The sequence below is a fragment of the Babylonia areolata genome, chromosome 35 (genome assembly GCF_041734735.1).
Source record: "Babylonia areolata isolate BAREFJ2019XMU chromosome 35, ASM4173473v1, whole genome shotgun sequence".
In the NCBI taxonomy this organism is placed as follows: domain Eukaryota; kingdom Metazoa; phylum Mollusca; class Gastropoda; order Neogastropoda; family Buccinidae; genus Babylonia; species Babylonia areolata.
The window spans coordinates 27,785,454-27,807,257 of NC_134910.1; the positions used below are offsets into that span (position 1 = coordinate 27,785,454).

The 21,804-nt window shown below is 41.6% G+C and overlaps 1 protein-coding gene across 1 annotated transcript in view; it reads left to right on the forward strand.

Moving 5' to 3' along the window:
* LOC143277927 (sodium- and chloride-dependent GABA transporter ine-like) overlaps positions 1-21,804 on the forward strand; it is a 65,690-nt gene that overhangs the window by 32,603 nt on the left and 11,283 nt on the right. The window contains exons 6-11 of the mRNA XM_076582902.1: positions 7,812-7,865; positions 10,790-10,961; positions 14,103-14,216; positions 17,728-17,867; positions 20,403-20,518; positions 21,131-21,252. Of these exons, the coding sequence (XP_076439017.1) occupies positions 7,812-7,865; positions 10,790-10,961; positions 14,103-14,216; positions 17,728-17,867; positions 20,403-20,518; positions 21,131-21,252 (718 nt within the window). The remainder of the gene's footprint in view (positions 1-7,811; positions 7,866-10,789; positions 10,962-14,102; positions 14,217-17,727; positions 17,868-20,402; positions 20,519-21,130; positions 21,253-21,804) is intronic.

Below are 21,804 nucleotides of genomic sequence, written 5' to 3' on the forward strand. Positions count from 1 at the left end.
AATATTGCACCTCTGGGATGGGCACAAAAAAATAAAATATGAAGCCTAATTATATGCAAACTGCATTTACTGTTATATTTATATTTTTTGTATTCTCTAAACTTGGCACTTTGATCTGATATTCTGACCCAACAACAAGAGCAGTCATTATTATCATTTTTTGTTCAAACAGGAACTTCTTTTGCTAAGCATGGAAGTTTTATTTATTTTGCAAACGTTTTGGTGCAGACAGTAAAGAAGGGAAATTACTCTGTAATTAATGCTAGGGGACTTAATTCGCTTTAAACTGATCTTTCTCATCTTAAACATTACATTTTGAAATTATACACAATACATAAAAAGCTTGGATTTTTTTTTTCTGTGTATCACAAGTGAGTCTTGAAGGCCTTGCCTCTCTTGTTTTCTATATATTGGTGACGGTGGTGGGGTTGATGATGATGCTGTTATGGAGGTCCATTTAGGTTTGGGACTACTTCACAAGGCCGTAGTCGCAGGCTGAGCGATACAGGCGACTGCAGTGTTAGGAAATTCAAGCAACATTTCCCCCCCCCAAAAAAAACTCATCCATGAAGTGGATAACCCTTGACTATGTGGTCCCCAGTCTTCCCAGTTGTGCCCACATCACACTCAGCTGTGGGGAGGAGCTGGCAATGGGTAAAAAAAAAAGAAAAAAAGAAAAAAGAAACAAACTCATCTCTGATGGGGATCGAACCAGTTTCCTTCCAGTCATCAGTTCGCGATGTTAACCACTTCATGACAGCAGCTGATGGGTTGTCTTATGTTGTGTAAGAGTGGGTTGGGTTGGATTGAGTTTGGGTGTGTGTGTGTGTGGTAGTCTGGGAGGGCGGAGTGGGCGTTGGCGTTGCCGTTGCCCGAATGTATTGAATATTGATTTTGTGGTTGGTTTGTAGGTTACTTGTGTTCTTGCCTTGGAGTGAATGTGAATGCAAAATGTTTTATTCAGTCATACACCAATTACACAAGTGCATTTTATAATAGGAGAAAAAATTACAAGCAATGAATAATAATTCATAGGTATTTTAATGAAATGTTCGTGTCACTTTTCAGTTACAAATGCAATCGTTCCAGAGCTTTGTAAATGTAGAATGCCAAATTAGCACAAATCTCATTCCTAGAGGACATGAGCAAATTAAATCTATAGCGACATGGATTATGAAAATATTTCGGCTGACTATATTTCATCCCAAAGTCATAAAAGAGCAGGACAGCAAAACATAAAATGAATTTCATCTTCCTCACATTCATGACACTAACGACCTAGCATTTTATCTACTATCATGTCACTAAATCTAAAGCAGCGACTGCATTTTTTATATTTTTTTTTTTTAGCAGTGAAGAGTGAGTTAGCCTCCCATGTTTTCAAGTTCACAGCACACACTCACACACACCCCTCTCTCTCCCCTTCACCCCTGTCCATGTCTCTGTCTTCTTCCACTGCAAGTCTCCCACACTCTTAAATTTTTGAAGTGGTCAGGTGCCAGAGAAAGTTGAAGTGGATAGGGTGGGGAGGAGACGGGGAGAGGGTTGGTGTGGGGGAGGGTGAAGTTGGAGTGTGTGGGTGGAGTTATTCTCCTTTGTTTTGGCATTGTTGGACAGGAGGTGTTGAGTGTGACTGACTTTGTGGAGTTGTGGTTTTAATTTAAGGGTCCATAGCTCTTTGTGGCCTTGTTTGATGTGGCCTAGTTAAAAAGTGCTGGTTTATTATATCTGATGTTGTTGGAACATCAGTTCCAGCTGTGCTTAAGGTAACTGTTTTAGTATGATGAGGGTTGAGGCCATATGTTTTATGTGTGTGTGTTTTGGGGGGTGGGGGTGGGGGTGTTAGGTGTGCGTGTGTGTGTGTGTGTGTGTGTGTGTGTGTGTAAGAGACAGACAGTGATAGACTGACAGACAAACTGGTATATCAGTTATTGATAGCATGGGAATTTTCTGGTGTGTGTGTGTGTGTGTTCGTGTGTGTGGGGGTGGGGGTGGGGTGTGTGTGTTGGGGGTGTGGGGGGTGGGGTTGAGACAGGCAGAGAGAGAGATGGACAGACCAAAACTTGGGTATCAATTATTGATAGCATAGGAATTTTCGTGTGTGTGTGTGTGTGTGTGACATGTGTGTTTGTTACATGTATGTGCGTTAGTATATGTATTACATGTGTGTGTGTTACATGTGTGTGTGTGTGTGTTACATGTGTGTGTGTGTGTGTGTGTGTTACATGTGTGTGTGTGTGTGTGTGTGTGTGTGTGTGTGTGTGTGTGAATATAAACCACATCATTTGGGGAGAGATCCATGAGGCTTGAGCAGTGACCCCATACACCAAACTGTTCCTATCGCTGTGTGTGACATTTTAATCCAGTCAGTCAGGTTCTTCACCAACTTTATTCAGAGTTCATCTGTATAGTATATATAGTCCCTGTGTATCATGGCTTTTTGAGGGGGAGTTTGACAAATTAGGACATGTACATCTTTTCTTTTGTTGTTGCTTTTGTAAGAGATTCTAGTGGTTTTAGTAGTTAGTGGTTTTGATTGTTGTATGCATGTGTTGTATGCAAGTGCATAGGTATCAAAATCATAATGCATGCATAAACATGCAGGCTGGCGGGTTTGATCTGTGTGTGTGTGTGGGTTTTTTTTCTCTGTCTTTGTTCTCTGTATATCTCTGTCTGTCTCTGTCTATCTTTCTGTGTCTCTCTGTGTCTCTTTCTCTCTCTCTTTTATTTAATTTCCTTTTTGTGTGTAACTGTAAGTCTTACAAAGAAATTCAAAAGAACTGTCATTTTCAGTGGAGAAAATTCAAAGAAAATGGACTGTACCTGTATGTTTTTGAGAGATGACAAAAAGAAAATAAAATTACTACTGAGATTCATTGCCCTACCTTGGGATCGTCAGAAAAAGCAATTAGGAAACTTTATACTCATTGGAAAAACAACAAACTATTATCCTGATGCCAAGTTCACAACTTATGTGAATGATTTTGTTGAAAGTTGGATGATCGAGATCATACCATTTGCATTATAAATATGCCTTGCATAATGCACTGGTGAGCCCTGATTAACAACAAATACAAGGGTTTGCTCATGTGTGAACGTGAACTAAGTGAATTGTGAGCATGCCGGTACTTTTGTGTGCCTCTTGAATATGATTCTGAAAGTATCGTTACATCTGCATTGTCTGCATTGACCAGGCTACCCTTTAAGAATGTATGAATGCAATTGTTGGAGTTGACATTCATGTTCAGTTTTATGTTGTTTTTTTGTTTTTTTCCCTCCATCTTTTACTCTAATTGATATGTTCGTTTCTCTGTATACCACCGTTATTCATTTGTTAATATATTTTGCCCCCCACCTTGCCAATAGTATTGTTAGTGGCAATAAAACAATTTGTGTGTGTGTGTGTGTGTGTGTGTGTGTGTGTGTGTGTGTGTCTCTCTCTCTCTCTTTCTACAACACGCACTATAACTGTGCAGGTGCACACTTAAAACATTTAGGGTGCTGTTTACTGTCAACATCTGTTTATCTGTTTCCTTGTCAGAAAGGCTTTTGTCACAGTCGTTTACTCAATTACTGTCTGCAGTTATGTGTTTCCTTATCAGAATGGTTTTTGCCACCGCTGTTTCATGAGAGAATAATCATATAAAATTTATAATGATAATGAATAATAGTGGAAGAAGAAGATTACTTATGCCGCATGACTGTATTGATAATATATCCCATGAGCTCTTAGTACTTTCATGCAGTTGGTGAAGAAGCACACAAACATGCACGCTCGCACATATGCAAGCATGCATACGCACGTGCACAAACACACACACACACACACACACACACACACTCACACACCTTGACAAGTGACGTCACGTTTGACCATAAAGCTTTTCTCAGCCAGTATAGTTATAAAACACACGAACAGAGATGGCCTGGTGCAGTGTGTGTGTGGCACAGAATTCCTGTTTGTGGGCCGTGCCAAGGGAGAAGACACAAGGAAGATGAAATATGAAAGGCAGGCTTGTGTTCGATTCCTGTTTGTTAAGAGGCCAACTTCCTTCTCCTCATGGGTAGTGTGATCTGTGGTGTAATTTTGTTACATTGATCTGGTGTATAGTGTGTGAAATGGAACTCTATGTGTGTGTGTGTGTGTGTGTGTGTGTGTGTGTGTGTGTGTTGTGTGTATGTGTGTGTGTGTGCATTATAGTCTTAGATAATAATAATATCATTAATATTATTTATTATTTTCATTATTGTTATATTACTATGTTATAAATGTATTCGCAACTCTGCCCCTTCCTATCTCTGTGGCTGCCTTCACCTCTACACTCCATCTTGCTCTCTACGATTGGCTTTGGATCCACTCTGATTACGCATACCCAGATTCAAACACTCGACTGTTGGCCGCCGTTCTTTCTCTGTCTCTGGACCTTGTAATTGGAATGAACTTCCTATTTTGCTTCATCAGGTCTCCACACTCGGCTGTTTCAAGTCAGGCCTTAAAACCCACCTCTTCCCAAAATAGCCTCCCTTCCCTGCCTCTTCCTTGTCTTCAGTTTTTTGTTTGTTTGTTTGGTTTGTTAGCCCCCCCCCCCCCCCCCCCCCCCAGGCCCCCTTTCCAGTTTTAGAGTTATGCATGCATTTGAATGACTGGTGCGAAAGCGCTTTGATTTGTCTCAGCACAAGCTTTAGCGCTATATAAATATAACAATATTATTATTATTACTATTAATTTATTATTAACTGTTTAGAAGATGTTTCAAGAGAAAGTATAACTTTGAATGCAAGGGAGGGAAAACAAGAAGAAGAAGAAGAACAACAAAAAAAAAACTCCTTCATTTCCCTTTCATCAGCCCTCATTATAGACTCAGCCACTCTCTGACCTGCAAACAATAGGAATTTCTGCCTCTCACTTCTTTTCCATCAAAGCCAGTGTTAGTTTGTCATGACCTGAAAGAATCGTTGCGTCCTCCGGTGCTGAAGCAACCAAATCCACTCTGGCAAGATGAAGAGTGTGTTCAGCTCTGGAGATTAGTTACTGCTCCTGGGTGTCTGTTTCTCCTATCATGATTCCAGTTTATGCCGTGTCTGAGAGTGTTATGGGTGTAGTTGATGTGTAAAGCAGGTTGTGTGTGTGTGTGTGTGTGTGTGTGTGTGTGTGTGTGTGTGTGTGTGAGAGAGAGAGAGAGAGAGAGAGAGAGAGAGAGAGTGAGAGTGTGTGTGTGTGTGTGTGTGTGTGTGAGAGAGAGAGAGAGAGAGAGAGAGAGAGAGAGAGTGTGTGTGTGTGTGTGTGTGTGATAGATAGATAGAGAGAGTGAGTGTGTGTTTATGTGTGTGTGTGTGTGTGTGTGTGTGTGTGTGTGTGTCTGTGTCTGTGTCTCAGTCTGTGTGTGTGTCTTTGTGTTGCAAGCATGTGTGTTCTCAGGTTAATGGAGATATGATATTCCAAAGGGAAAAAGCTCTTCATACTATTTTCTAGTCTATATATGATAATGATTATGGTAATTACTAATATCATGGTGCGCTTGAGGTTTCTAAATTATGTATGTATTGACATGTAATTGACAGGTAATTAGTATGAAGGTAAGAGACTGAGCTGAGGTGTTTATATATATATATATATATTTATATATAAATTGACATATGATACAGGTATATTATCAGTAATGATCATGGGCAGTTGTTATTGTATGCAACATGGAAATGGAGTTGTTTAAAAAAAAAAAAGGTTTTGACTTTGATGATTGAATTACAGTGAATAATTGAGACAGCGAAATAGCATGAATAAGGAAAAAGATACAGACATTGAAGAGGACATAAAAAAACAACAACTTGTCATGATGCAGTCATTTCCAGTTGCTTTGTATTGACACAACTTCTCATGTTGCAGTCATTTCCATTTTTTGCCTCACTTGTGTAAACAAAGTGAGTCTATGTTTTAACCCGGTGTTCGGTTGTCTGTGTGTGTCTGTGTGTGTGTGTCCGTGGTAAACTTAAACATTGACATTTTCTCTGCACATACTTTGTCAGTTGACACCAAATTTGGCATAAAAATAGGAAAAAATCAGTTCTTTCCAGTCATCTTGTTTAAAACAATATTGCACCTCTGGGATGGGCACAAAAAAAAAAAAAAAAAAAAAAAAAAAAAAGAAGCCTAATTATATGCAAACTGCATTTACTGTTATATTTATATTTTTTGAATTCTCTGAACTTGGCACTTTGATCTGATATTCTGACCCAACAACAAGAGCAGTCATTATTTTCACTTTTTTGTTCAAACAGGAACTTCTTTTGCTAAGCATGGAAGTTTTATTTATTTTGCAAACGTTTTGGTGCAGATAGTAAAAAAGGGAAATTACTCTGTAATTAATGCTAGGGGACTTAATTCAAATCTGGTTAGGACTTTTTTTTCTTTTTAATTTTTTTTTTAACGCGAAACTTTATAATAACAAATACAGAACACATTTTAACGATTAGATTTTTTTTTTTTAAAGTGTATCACAAGTGAGTCTTGAAGGCCTTGCCTCTCTTGTTTTTTATTGACATAACTTGTCAAGATGCAGTCATTTCTAGTTAATTTTTATTGACATAACTTGTCAAGATGCAGTCATTTCTAGTTGTTTTTTATTGACATAACTTGTCAAGATGCAGTCATTTCTAGTTGTTTTTTATTGACATAACTTGTCACGATGCAGTCATTTCCAGTTGCTTTGCGTTGACATAACTTATCACGATGCAGTCACTTCCAGTTGTTTTATATTGACATAACTTGTCAAGATGCAGTCATTTCCAGTTGCTTTGCATTGACATAACTTGTCAAGATGCAGTCATTTCCAGTTGCTTTGCATTGACATAACTTATCACGATGCAAGTCATTTCCAGTTGCTTTGCATGGACATAACTGATCACGATGCAGTCATTTCCAAGAAGAGGAACCAGCTTTTGAAGGGCAGCTAGCCCTTTTGTCACATCATGGTGGAATGTGATCAGTGTGGTGTGGTGGTGTAAATGCAGTGACTCCTTTCTGCATATTTTGAATGTAAAAATTATTCTGCTGAACAGAAAGTAATTCAATCCTGAGAGGAAGAAAGTCCCTTCAGCGCATACAAAACTCTGCTGCCCGACTCGTCCTCAGAAAGAAAAGATCTGAGCACATCACTCCTCTTTTGCAACATCTCCACTGGCTCCCTGTCTCACACTGAATAAAGTACAAGATCAGCACTCTATGTTATAGATGCATTCACAAAACTGCCCTTTCCTATCTCTGCGGCTGCCTTCACCTCTACACTCCATCTCGCTCACTATGATCGGCCTCGGATCCACTCTGTTTACGCATACCCAGATTCAAACACTCGACTGTTGGCCGCCGTTCTTTCTCTGTTTCTGGACCTTGCGATTGGAATGAACTTCCTTTTTCGCTTCGTCAAGTCTCCACACTCAGCTCTTTCAAGTCTGGCCTTAAAACCCACCTCTTCCCAAAATAGCCTCCCTTGCCTGCCCTTCCTTGTCTTTAGTTTCTACAGTATTAGAGTTATGCATGCGTGTGAATGACTAGTGCGAAAGCGCTTTGATTTGTCTCTGCACAAGATCCAGCGCTATATAAATACCATTATTATTATTATTATTATTAAGTAAAGAAGGATGGTCTGACATCCAGACCGGTAACTCAGTGTAAGCTCCGTCTTATCTCAGCGATGTGACAGCCCTTCACTGACAAGTACTGTCGTCAGCAGTAGACAAGGAGTTAAGGCACAGCAACCACAGCAACAACAGGAACGACAACAAAACCCAGTTGTGTTTGTTCTGGTCTGTTTCAGCTCTGTGTTGTATGGATCAGGGGATGCTCACAGACCTGAGGAACTGTTCTACAAGTGAGTGCATGCCGTGCTGCGTTGGTTTGTTGTATGATATATACATATATATTTTATTAACCTTTTCTGATATTGTTATTCATTTTCTATTTTATATGAAGTTTTCTGTTTATGTGTTTGTTTGTTTGTTTTTCTTTTTGTTAATGTATCGGTTATTGCATTGTTTTGAGCAGGTTTTTGTCCAAATATATTATTGTGCATTATTTTAACAGGTGTGATTAAACAAGGCACATTAAAAAAAAAATCTCTCTTAATTTTGTCCCAATGTATTATGATGTAGTGAAAGAAGAAGAAGAAAAAAAGTTATAGTACAGCTTAGTTTGAGTTACTTGAACAGGCATAAAACAATCTGTCACATAATTTTGCTACAGTATAATATTTCAAAAGAAGGAAAACAAGTTGTACAGCTTGATAAGTATCACTTCTTCTTCTTCTGTGTTCGTGGGCTGCAACTCCCACGTTCACTCGTATGTACACGGGTGGGCTTTTACGTGTATGACCGTTTTTACTCTGCCATGTAGGCAGCCATACTCCGTTTTCAGGAGTGTGCATGCTGGGTATGTTCTTGTTTCCATAACCCACCGAACGCTGACATGGATCACAGGATCTTTAACGTGCGTATTTGATCTTCTGCTTGCGTATACACACGAAGGGGGTTCAGGCACTAACAGGTCTGCACATATGTTGACCTGGGAGATCGGAAAAATCTCCACCCTTTATCCACCAGGCGCCGTTACCGAGATTCAAACCGGGGACCCTCAGATTGAAAGTCCAACGCTTTAACCACTCGCCTATTGCACCCGTCAGTATCACTTCAAAAACGTTTCTTTTTTTTTATTTTTTTTTTTACGTTGGTATTGAGGAAGGTGGCAGAGTGGTTAAGATGCCACTCTACCAGTACAGTGTCCCTGAGGGTCTGTGTTCAAATCCTGCGATGCCACTCTACCAGTACAGTGTCCCTGAGGGTCTGTGTTCAAATCCTGCGATGCCACTCTACCAGTACAGTGTCCCTGAGGATCTGTGTTCAAATCCTGCGATGCCACTCTACCAGTACAGTGTCCCTGAGGATCTGTGTTCAAATCCTGCGATGCCACTCTACCAGTACAGTGTCCCTGAGGGTCTGTGTTCAAGTCCTGCGATGCCACTCTACCAGTACAGTGTCCCTGAGGGTCTGTGTTCAAATCCTGCGATGCCACTCTACCAGAACAGTGTCCCTGAGGATCTGTGTTCAAATCCTGCGATGCCACTCGGCCAGTACAGTGTCCCTGAGGGTCTGTGTTCAAATCCTGCGATGCCACTCTACCAGTACAGTGTCCCTGAGGGTCTGTGTTCAAGTCCTGCGATGCCACTCTACCAGTACAGTGTCCCTGAGGGTCTGTGTTCAAATCCTGCGATGCCACTCGGCCAGTACAGTGTCCCTGAGGGTCTGTGTTCAAGTCCTGCGATGCCACTCGGCCAGTACAGTGTCCCTGAGGGTCTGTGTTCAAATCCTGCTCTCACCATTTCTCCCATTTAGTTTGACTGGAAAAAGAAGCTGAGCAACAATCATTCAGAGATGATACATGTCTGTATGTATGTATGTATGTACCTACGTATATTATGCATGCGCATACGTGCTTGTGTTCTTTCAATTTCAGTTGTCTACTTTAAAAAAAAAATTTTTTAATACTTTTTTTCTTTTTTTTTTTTTTTCATTATTTCGTTTTTATCTTCTTCCCTTTTATATTAATTTTTTTTAAAATTATATTTTTATACCTGTTTCATTTCTTGATTTAATCAACTGACATGACCTATTTTAATTGTTCTCTCTTACCTATGTTTCAAATTATATGTATATGTTTGTGTGGGGATGTTTGAGTGAATGTTTTTAGTGCTATTGTAAAGCGCATAGAGCTTCAAGAATATGCGCTATAGCAAGAAGTCTTAATAAATAAAATAAACTACACCAAGGACCCCCCAGTGAGCAGCACACCCTTGGCACACTGAACAAGAACCCTTGGCAAACAAAAGTGTAGTCCTCTGGCAAAAGTATGTAGAAGAAATCCTCTCTGAAAAGGTACACAGAATACATATGCATGCACTCAAGGCCTGACTAAGCGCAGTGGGTTACGCCTCCAGTCAGGCATCTGCCAGGCAAGAGGAGGTGTGACTTAATGGATTCGTCCGAACGCTGAATGATGCCTCCATGAGAAACAAACTGACGGGCGAGTGGTTAAAGCGTTGGACTTTCAATCTGAGGGTCCCGGGTTCGAATCACGGTGACGGCGCCTGGTGGGTAAAGGGTGGAGATTTTTACGATCTCCCAGGTCAACACATGTGCAGACCTGCCAGTGCCTGAACCCCCTTCGTGTGTATATGCAAGCAGAAGATCAAATGCGCACATTAAAGATCCTGAAATCCATGTCAGCGTTCGGTGGGTTATGGAAACAAGAACATACCCATCATGCACACCCCCGAAAGCGGAGTATGGCTGCCTACATGGCGGGGTAAAAACGGTCATACACGTAAAATCCCACTCATGTGCATACAAGTGAACGTCGGGATTGCAGCCCACGAACGAAGAAGAAGAAGAAGAAGAAGAGAAACAAACAAACTGGAACAAACGGACGTGGTTACCCAGATTCAAACACTCGACTGTTGGCCGCCGTTCTTTCTCTGTCTCTGGACCTTGCAGTTGGAATGAACTTCCTCTTTCGCTTCGTCAAGTCTCCACACTCAGCTCTTTTCCAAGTCGGGCCTTAAAACCCACCTCTTCCCAAAATAGCCTCCCTTCCCTGTCGCTTCCTTGTATTCAATCTCTCCAGTTTTAGAGTTATGCATGCGTGTGAATGACTGGTGCGAAAGCGCTTTGATTTGTCTCTGCACAAGATTCAGTGCTATATAAATACCATTATTATTATTATTTATTATTATTACCTGAACAGGTACGAGTTCCTGCAGCTGTCAGACGACCTGACGGACATCGCTGGGTTCCCACAGTGGCGCTTTACTGAGATCGCCCGCAAAGCGGAGGTGTCTCTGATGCCAGTGACGCTGGCCATTGTGTGGGTGCTGGTCTTCCTGCTGGTGGGCTTTGGAGGCCGTGTGTGTGGATGGGTGAGTAGGTTGCTGTGTGTGTGTTTGTGTTGGTGTGTGTGTGTGTGTGTGTGTGTGTGTGTGTGTGTAATGTCTTTTTACTTTGAGTGATATTAGACATGTCGTGTGTGTGTGTCTGTTTGTGTGTGTGTGTGTGTGTGTGTGTGTGGTGTGTTTGTCTCTGTGTGTGTGTGTGTGTGTGTGTGTGGTGTGTTTGTCTGTGTGTGTGTGTGTGTGTGTGTGTGTGATTTTGTGTTGGAGATGGTGGTTAAAGGGGAATATACAGAAAAAAAGGAGGGATAAACTAGAACAATGGAATCAACAATTCGTAAATATCTTTGTAACAGCAATTAACAACATAAACACCAATAAAGCAAAAAAATAATGAAGTTCATTATCGGAAGATCGCATCACAGAAACTCTCCTATTGGACTGTGTAACAGGGATTCAGCAATTTCAGTCAACAGTAATTGGTTGGACATTATTTCTTTTATGTTTTGTTCTGTGTGTGTGTGTGTGTGTGTGTGTGTTGGCTGGTGTGTATTGGATTATGTGTGCGTGTGTTGGTCTGTGTGTGTGTGTGTGTGTGTGTGTTGATTTGTGCTTGTGTGTATGAGAATGTATGTGTGTGTGTGTGTTGTGCTTGTGTGTGTGTGTGTGTGTGTGTGTGTGTGTGTGTGTGTGTGTGTGTGTGTGTGTGTTCATCAGTGACATTGGCATTTTCTCATCTGTAGCAAATGGTGAGGAGAAAAATCAACAACAAATATCAGATATCAGATAACACCTTTCTAGCCATTACTGCTGTGAAAACATCGCTTTTTTCGGGGGGGTGGGGGGGGGGGGCATTAGAAAATAGTGTTGTTGTTGTTTTTTTGTCAGGCCCAGCCATGATTTACATACATAACTTAATTCACTGGCATCTTTTTTTTGTTGTTGTTGTTGTTGTTGTGCATATTGCATTTGCATATTGTAAGCATTCAAAAGAGCTTGTCAAGGTCCAGTCAGATTGGTCAAATTGGTATGTAGCCCCCCCCCTCCCCCCCGTGTGGTCAGGTGGGCAATAAACAGCAGATGATAAAAGATGTGTGAGTGTTTGAGCACAGGTGTTAACAGTGTGACTCGTGTGTCAGTATGTAGGCATTATTGTGTGGTGACGTGTTCAGCCCTGATACATGGCTCCTGTGGGGGGGTCAGCTGGCCGGGCTGTAAACAGCAAATGATAAAGATAATGCTGTCCACCGCGCCAGTACGCACGTGTGTGTCATGTGCGTGTGCAAGTGGCTGGGGCCTGACTGGGTGACACAGTTAACGAAGGAATGAGCGTCCAAGGCAGCTCTCCTCAGTCGGCTCTAGCCGGCTGGGCGGCAGGCAGCCTGTGGTGCTGATGACTCCGTGTTTGTGAAATGCTCAGAGCTTGGTCTCTGGCCGAGGAGGGGCGCTATGCTATGTAAGTTGCTTATCCAAAAGTATCAATGCACAAGAGAGGCAAGGCCTTCAAGACTCACATGTGATACACTTTAAAAAAAAAAAAAAAAAAAATCCAAGCTTTTTATGTATTGAGTATAATTTCAAAATGTAATGTTTAAGATGAGAAAGATCAGTTTAAAGCATATTAACTCCCCTAGCATTACAGAGTAATTTCCCTTTTTTACTTATCTGCACCAAAACGTTTGCAAACTAAATAAAACTTCCATGCTTAGCAAAAGAAGTTCCTGTTTGAACAAAAAATGATAATAATCATAATGACTGCTCTAGCTGTTGGGTCGGAATATCAGATCAAAGTGCCAAGTTTAGAGAATACAAAAAATATAAATATAACAGTAAATGCAGTTTGCATATAATTAGGCTTCATTCTTTATTTTTTTTGTGCCCATCCCAGAGGCGCAATATTGTTTTAAACAAGATGACTGGAAAGAACTGAATTTTTCCTATTTTTATGCCAAATTTGGTGTCAACTGACAAAGTATGTGCAGAGAAAATGGCAATGTTAAAGTTTACCACGGACACACAGACACACACACACACACACACAGAGACAACCGAACACCGGGTTAAAACATAGACTCACTTTGTTTACACAAGTGAGTCAAAAAGTATCAATCTTTTTTTTTTTTTTTTTTTTTTTGTGCCTGGTTCTTTGGTGTATAGTTTTTGACTATGGTGAATCTGAATGTGACGTGCTTTGTCTTGTTCTGATTTGAGCCTGTGTGATTTTGAGACTGTGATGGTGCCTGTGTTGATGAACATAGTGGTTTCATGTCACTTAGTCTTAAATCTAGTATTCCATCTGTACATTTTAGCCAATGTCAAAAAAGAAAAAAGAAAAAAAAAAGAAAAGATAATGCTGTCCAGATGATGGGTAGCAGTAGCTTAGTGGTTAAAGCGTTGGACTTTCAATCTGAGGGTCCCGGGTTCGAATCTTGGTGACGGCACCAGAAGATCAAATATGCATGTTAAAGATCCTGTAATCCATTAGTGTTTGGTGGAAATAAGAATATACCCAGCATGCATACTCCCGAAAACGGAGTATGGCTGTTTACATGGCAGGGTTAAAACGGTCATACATGTAAAAGCCCACTCGTGTGCATACGAGTGAATGTGGGAGTTGCAGCCCACAAACCAAGAAGAAGAAGAAGAAGAAGAATCAATCAATCACACTTTGTGTGTGTGTGTGTGTGTGTGTGTGTTTTTGTATTTCTTTTTTTATCACAACAGATTTCTCTGTGTGAAATTCGGGCTGCTCTCACCAGGGAGAGCGTGTCGCTATACTACAGTGCCACCCATTTTTTTGCATTTTTTTCCTGCGTGCAGTTTTATGTGTTTTTCCTATCGAAGTGGATTTTTTCTACAGAATTTTGCCAGGAACAACCCTTTTGTTGCCGTGGGTTCTTTTACGTGCGCTAAGTGCATGCTGCACATGGGACCTCGGCTTATCATCTCATCCGAATGACTAGCGTCCACACCACCACTCAAGGTCTAGTGGAGGGGGAGAAAATATCGACGGCTGAGCCGTGATTCGACTGAACCAGCGCACCCAGATTCTCTCGCTTCCTAGGCGGACGCGTTACCTCTAGGCCATCACTCCACTGTGTGTGTGTGTGTGCGTGCGTGCGTGCGTGCGTGCGTGCGTGTGTGTGTGTGCGTGTGTGTGTGTGTGTGCAGATGCTGTTCTTGCTGGGCCCCACGGCAACGGCGTGTCTGCTGGCGGTGCTGGGCTATGGCTGGGCAAACCTGGACCTGGGCCCCACCTTGCAGTTCCTCAAAGACAACAACCAGGTGAGAGCACGGCCACTGTGACCTGCCGTCCGGGCCTTCACCTCTGTCTTTGTTGAGGAAGGTGGTGGAGTGGTTAAGACGCTTATCTGCCAATACAGTGTTCATAGAATAGAATAGAATAGAATAGAATATGTCTTTATTACCAAGTGTACCAGGGTCACAAGGAATGTTGGGCGGGATAGTACATAACAAGATAACGAACATGTATCGAAAATCATACACAAACACAGATACAGTAGAAATTAGGATACATACAAGTGCATATCAGTATAAAAACTTGTGTATATGCTCTCTCTCTCTCTCTCTCTCTCTCACACACACACACACACACACATGCACGCACGCACTCACACACGCACACACACACAAGTTCTCTCTCTCTCTCTCTCTCTCTCTCACACACACACACACATACACATACACACACACACACACACGTTTGAACAGAAGCCGCATATTACATGTGGATGGGACTGATGACTAGATCTTCAGGTAGATGGGAACAATTCTATTTATCACACTGGATTTGTTCGAGAGACAGAGCTTTGACTGCTTTGGGGGAAAAGCTATTGGCGAAGCGATTGGTTTTCGTCCCTATACTTCTGTACCGTCGACCAGAGGGGAGCATCTCGAAAATCCCAAAAGTTTGATGTGATTTGTCCTGGCTGATTGATTTTGCTTTCTTTAGTAGCTGCTTATAATGTATGTCTTCTAGAGAAGGTAGATCAGCCCCGGTAATCTTGGTGGCAGTTTTTACGATTCTGTTAAGGGCTGCAACTTTTTCCTTGGAAGGTCCTGTTTGCAGCATTGATTTAGCACACAGAAAAAACAACAACCCAAAACAAAAAAAAAACCCACAAAAAAAACAACAAAAACCCCCCCCAACCCCCCCCCCCCCCCCCCCCCAAAACAATGCACCACAACTGAAGGGTTGGCCCAGGCAAAATTCTGTCGCAAAATTCACTTTTTATGGAAAAGCAGAACACTTGCAGGCAGAAGAAAGAAAGAGCAGAAACAGGACAGCACTGCACAGCAGTGATGCACTCTCGCAGGGAGAGCAGTCTGAATTTCACACAGAGAAATCAGTTGTGGGAAAGAGGGACACAGGTAAATACAAAACGTCACATGTCTGTATGTGTATTTATGAATTGTAATCAGTTTACTTCCCTTTGGTTTTCTTTTTTTTGTTGTTGATTTATTTACTTTATTTATTATTCATTTTATTTTATTTATTTATTATTATTATTATTTTTTTATTGATGATAGTATCATTATTATTGTTCGTTTTGCTTTCTTCTCTGAGATATTTTTTGCAGTTTGTGTCTCTGGGCATGGTACGGTAGATGCTTCAAGCTGTGCTATATACAGTACTGAATATATATTCATGAATTTTTTTTTTTTGGTTTTCTTCAGTGGTATGATTAATTAATTAGTGAATTAATTGGTTAACAGATAGATATCTAACTAAATGAAAAGGGGGGTTTGCCAGTGAAGTCGCTGAATGAAGAGTTCTTAAAGGAGAGAAATAAATAAATAACTTAAAAAACAACAACTAAAAAAACAAATACGGAAATAAGCAGACAGATAACTAACCAGACGGAAAGAGAGTGAGCAGTTGAACTTCCTGACTAAAGAAGAGATCCTGAAAGACTGCTCAAAAAGGTTATGATAAAATCAATCAGTCAATCAATCAATCAATCAACAGACAACTAACTGAATGGAAATAGGGTGTGCAGGTGAACTTGCTGAACAAAGAAGAGATCGTAAAGAATAGGGTGTGCAGGTGAACTTGCTGAACAAAAAAGAGATCGTAAAGAATAGGGTGTGCAGGTGAACTTGCTGAACAAAAAAGAGATCGTAAAGAATAGGTTGTGCAGGTGAACTTGCTGAACAAAGAAGAGATCGTAAAGAATAGGGTGTGCAGGTGAACTTGCTGAGCAAAGAAGAGATCGTAAAGAATAGGGTGTGCAGGTGAACTTGCTGAACAAAGAAGAGATCATAAAGAATAGGGTGTGCAGGTGAACTTGCTGAACAAAGAAGGGATCATAAAGAATAGGGTGTGCAGGTGAACTTGCTGAACAAAGAAGAGATCGTAAAGAATAGGTTGTGCAGGTGAACTTGCTGAACAAAGAAGAGATCGTAAAGAATAGGGTGTGCAGGTGAACTTGCTGAACAAAGAAGAGATCGTAAAGAATAGGGTGTGCAGGTGAACTTGCTGAACAAAGAAGAGATCGTAAAGAATAGGGTGTGCAGGTGAACTTGCTGAACGAAGAAGAGATCGTAAAGAATAGGGTGTGCAGGTGAACTTTCTGAACGAAGAAGAGATCGTAAAGAATAGGGTGTGCAGGTGAACTTGCTGAACGAAGAAGAGATCGTAAAGAATAGGGTGTGCAGGTGAACTTGCTGAACAAAGAAGAGATCGTAAAGAATAGGGTGTGCAGGTGAACTTGCTGAACAAAGAAGAGATCGTAAAGAACAGGGTGTGCAGGTGAACTTGCTGAACAAAGAAGAGATCGTAAAGAACAGGGTGTGCAGGTGAACTTGCTGAACAAAGAAGAGATCGTAAAGAATAGGGTGTGCAGGTGAACTTGCTGAACAAAGAAGAGATCGTAAAGAATAGGGTGTGCAGGTGAACTTGCTGAACAAAGAAGAGATCGTAAAGAATAGGGTGTGCAGGTGAACTTGCTGAACGAAGAAGAGATCGTAAAGAATAGGGTGTGCAGGTGAACTTGCTGAACAAAGAAGAGATCGTAAAGAATAGGGTGTGCAGGTGAACTTGCTGAACAAAGAAGAGATCGTAAAGAATTGGACAAACGGTTATAGTTAAATAAATAGATAAATAACAAATAGATAAATAAATAAACAGTTAGATGAGTAAACAAACAGATAAATCAACAAACAAGTTGCTAAATGGGCAGAGGGTTTGCAGGTGAACTTGCTGAACAAGGAGGAAATCCTCAAGGACTGGACCAAAGGTTATGATGAATGAAGAAATAAATGAATAAATGAATAAATAAATAAATAGATAAACAGACAAATCAGCAGACAAGTCGCTAAACGGACAGAGGCTGTGCAGGTGAACTTGCTGAATTTAGGAAGAGATCCTCAAGGACTGGACCAAAGGTTATGATGAATGAAGAAATAAATAAATGAATAAATAGATAGATAAACAGACAAATCAGCAGACAAATAACTAAATGGACAGAGGGTTTGCAGGTGAACTTGCTGAACAAGGAGGAAATCCTCAAGGACTGGACCAAAGGTTATGATGAATGAAGAAATAAATGAATAAATGAATAAATAAATAAATAGATAAACAGACAAATCAGCAGACAAGTCGCTAAACGGACAGAGGCTGTGCAGGTGAACTTGCTGAATTTAGGAAGAGATCCTCAAGGACTGGACCAAAGGTTATGATGAATGAAGAAATAAATAAATGAATAAATGAATAAATAGATAGATAAACGGACAAATCAACGGACAAATAACTAAACGGACAGAGGGTGTGCAGGTGAACTTGCTGAACAAGGAGGAAATCCTCAAGGACTGGACCAAGGGGTTTCAGAGAGTCATGTACAGCCTGCCAGTGTGGACCTCTGTGGCTGTCACCATGGGCCGTATGTGTGGCCGCGGCCGCATCATCCGCAATGTGTATGTTCCAGCTTGATGTGTGTGTGTGTGTGTGTGTGTGTTTGTGTGTGTGTGTGTGTTTGGGGGCGCGGGGAGGGAGGGGGTGTGATGGTAGAGGGGTGAGGGGGTGAGGGAGGATTGGTGGTGTAGCAGGAGGGTGAGGTTGCGTGGTGAGTGTGTGTGTGTTGTGAATATATGTGTATTGTGAATGTTGTGAACGAACGAACGAACGAATCTTTTTAATGAGGGAAGTGGAATAAGCATGCACATGCTTTTTTACATCCAGCCCTCAGGGCAAAAAGAAATGAAATCAAAATGTTCACAAAATAACAAAAGGTTATAGAAAAACATACATGAAATTCAAATACACTCAATTGCATAGTAGCATTTACAAGTACATAATCATGATACCCTTATTAATGACAATAATGTATATGAATATGGTAATGAGAGAGAGTGAGTGAGAGAGAGGATGAATGAATGAATGAAGGAAGGAAGGAAGGAATAAATGAATGATAAATGAATGAATGAATGAATGTGAGAGTGAGTGTGTGGGTGAGAGAGACAGACAGACAGAGAGACAGACAGACCAGGGGCTGTATATGTGGCCATGGCTGGATAGTACAGAAAGAGTCTTGGTTGGTGGTATACTATACAGAGCAGTGTGGTTTAGCGCTGTACTGTACAGGACAAAAACTACACTACATGCACGACAGTACAATGAAAAATGTGCCGTACAGGACAGTACAGTACAGCATGTGTGTGGGCGTGTGTGGGGCATATTTTTTTGCCTTTTGTGTGTGTTACTGTTTGTGTGTGTGTGTGTGTGTGTGTGTGTGTGCGTGTGTGTGTGTGTGTGTGTGTGTGATTGTTCATATCTGCAATTTATAGTATTGCCTTGTTGTGAATGTATTTATGTACGTGTGTGTGTTTTTGTTTTTTTTCAAGAAAGCATTCTTTCATCCAGACACACCACACACTGCCTTTCAGTCAGTTCACATGCACACACAAACACACACTGAATGAGTGAAAGGGATAGACACACTCACACACACTCACAAGCACTCTCTGAACTCGGAGAAAGACACACATGCACACACAGAGAGAAAGAGAGATACACATGCACACACACACAAGAGAGAGAGAAAGATACACATGCACATACACACACACACACCACTCACCCCCCCGCCCCTCACACACAGACAGACAGACAGATGAACAGCACATAGTGAGTAAGAAAGATTGAGAGGAGTGAATCGCTGAAAACGAAAAGCCATACAAGAACGATTTTTGAAAGTTTGTCGATCCTGTCACTGACAACTGTATTTATTTCCCGGGAGTTGCACGATGACACCTGGTTGCGAATTTCACAAAAGTTCTGCACTGCATTACATGTGCGTCTTTCGTTGTACTGCAGCCATTTGAATTCTTAGTCCCACGAACGTTAATAAGTGCCCCTTCCTATCTCTGTGGCTGCCTTCACCTCTACACACCATCTCACTCACTACGATCGGCTTTGGATCCACTCTGTTAATGCAGACCCAGATTCAGACACTCGACTGTTGGTCACCGTTCTTTCTCTGTCTCTGGACCTTGCGATTGGAATGAACTTCCTCTTTCGCTTTGTCAAGTCTCCACTCTCAGCTCTTTCAAGTCTGGCCTTAAAACCCACCTCTTCCCAAAATAGCCTCCCTTGCCTGCCCTTCCTTATCTTTAGTTTCTACAGTTGTAGAGTTATGCATGCGTGTGAATGACTGGTGCGAAAGCGCTTTGATTTGTCTCTGCACAAGATTCAGCGCTATATAAATACCATTATTATTATTATTATTATTAAGTGCGGCTTTTTCAGTGAGTTTGAAGCTGGCTGATCAACATTGGCGGATTCAGAATCATCCCTTTTGTCTTGTTTGCATTTTGGAGCGTCAAGCCACAATAGAAGAAGCATTCTTTTTTTTGTACTGTATCGCAGAATACTCGACAAGCCTCATTGTGAAATGGGCAACAGTTTTCTGTAAAGGGGGATAAGACGAAAGTCATGAACTTAGCAGCAGTCACCGATTTCCCGATGATAGACGCTGACTGAAAACCTATGAAACGTGAAGAAGCGAGCGCTGTTGTTTGACAGTGATTGTTCACATTTCAGTTGCCGCCAGTTTTATAGTGCGTCCCGTGGACTCCCTAGCCGAAACTGTAGTGCATTCTCTCTCATTTTAGAGAGTCAGGGACGCACATATGTGTGTGTTAATGGAGGCCCTGGTTGTATGTTTGGGGATGAGGGGTATTTTGGGGCCTTGTCAAGTGTAGATAGGGCACTGTTCCATGAAAAATCCATCGTTCAACTGACAAGTGGGGTTGTACTTTTTGGGGATGAGGGGAATTTTGGGGCCTTGTCAAGTGTAGATAGGGCCCTGTCCCATGAAAGCATCCATAATAAAACTGAAAATTGGGGATGAGGGGTATTGTGGGGCCTTGATAGGCATGCTGAGGATTCCTGACAACAGTGCGGCAGTGACATAGGTGTGTGTGTGTGTGTGTGTGTGTGTGTGATTGCAGAGGATGGTTGTTGGTGGTGATCGTCTACATCCTGATGAGCGAGCTGCCCGCTATCACCATGGCTCCCTACATCGCCAACATGATCACCAAGAACGACCGCAACCCTAACGTCGCATGTAGGTGGTGGTTTCAGAACAGAAAGAAACGGAGAAAGAAAAGGGAAAGGAGAGTCTGTATGTTGGAAGGCGTGTGTGTTCGCTTGAGTGTGTACGGGAGGAGTTGTTCGGACAGTACGTTGGTATGGTTGTATGCATTTTATGATAGTGTGTGTAGTGTGTGTGTGAGTTTCATTTTTATAATGGAATGTCCCAATTATGATCAGTTGCGAAATAGGTATGTTCCTAAAAAATATTTGTCTCCAAAATCGGTTTTTAATTTTTGTAATATGCTCAAAGGAGGCAAAAAAGTCATTTTAGCTGTAAGTAAGATAATTAGATTTGCAAATGTTGCCTAGTTATACTTTTGGAGTTAAAAGACATTTGTGTTTTCTCAACTTTTATGTGATATTGTCGTGTGTTTGGAAATGTTTGTTCTGGGCACGAAAAGATAATAAAGTTATTCTTATCTTATCTTATCTTATCTTATCTTGGGTTATGCCAGCTGGTCGGGCATCGGCCTAGCGGATGTGGTGTAGCGTACAGTTAATCAAGATTTGTCTGAACAGCCAGTCAGGCCTCCTTGAGGAGAAAGTGAAACCCAGGATGTGGGTGAATGTTGTGTGCGTGCAGACAGAATAGGGCCGGCGCTGATGCTGTGGCAGATGCCTGCAGCCTTCACCACCCTGGGCATCCCCTCTGTCTACGCCTTCATCTTCTTCCTGGCAGCCTTCATTTTCGCTCTCATGTTTCTGGTGAGGTGGGGGGGGGTGGGGGGGGGGGGGGGGGGATCACCTGGCTGGCTTGTCATGTTTCTGTCTGTCTGTCTGTTGGTGTGCCTTTATCTTTCTGTTGTATGATGACGATGATGGAGATGATGATGATGATGGTGTGTGTGTGTGTGTGCACAGTGTATGATGACGATGATGAAGATGACGATGATGGTGTGTGTGTGTGCACAGTGTATGATGACGATGATGAAGATGATGATGATGATGGTGTGTGTGTGCACAGTGTATGATGATGATGGTGAAGATGACGATGGTGACGTGTGTGTGTGCACAGTGTATGATGACGATGATGAAGATGACGATGATGGTGTGTGTGTGTGCACAGTGTATGATGACGATGGTGAAGATGACGATGATGGCGTGTGTGTGCACAGTGTATGATGACGATGATGGAGATGATGATGATGGTGTGTGTGTGTACAGTGTATGATGACGATGATGGAGATGATGATGATGGTGTGTGTGTGTGCACAGTGTATGATGACGATGATGAAGATGATGATGATGGCGTGTGTG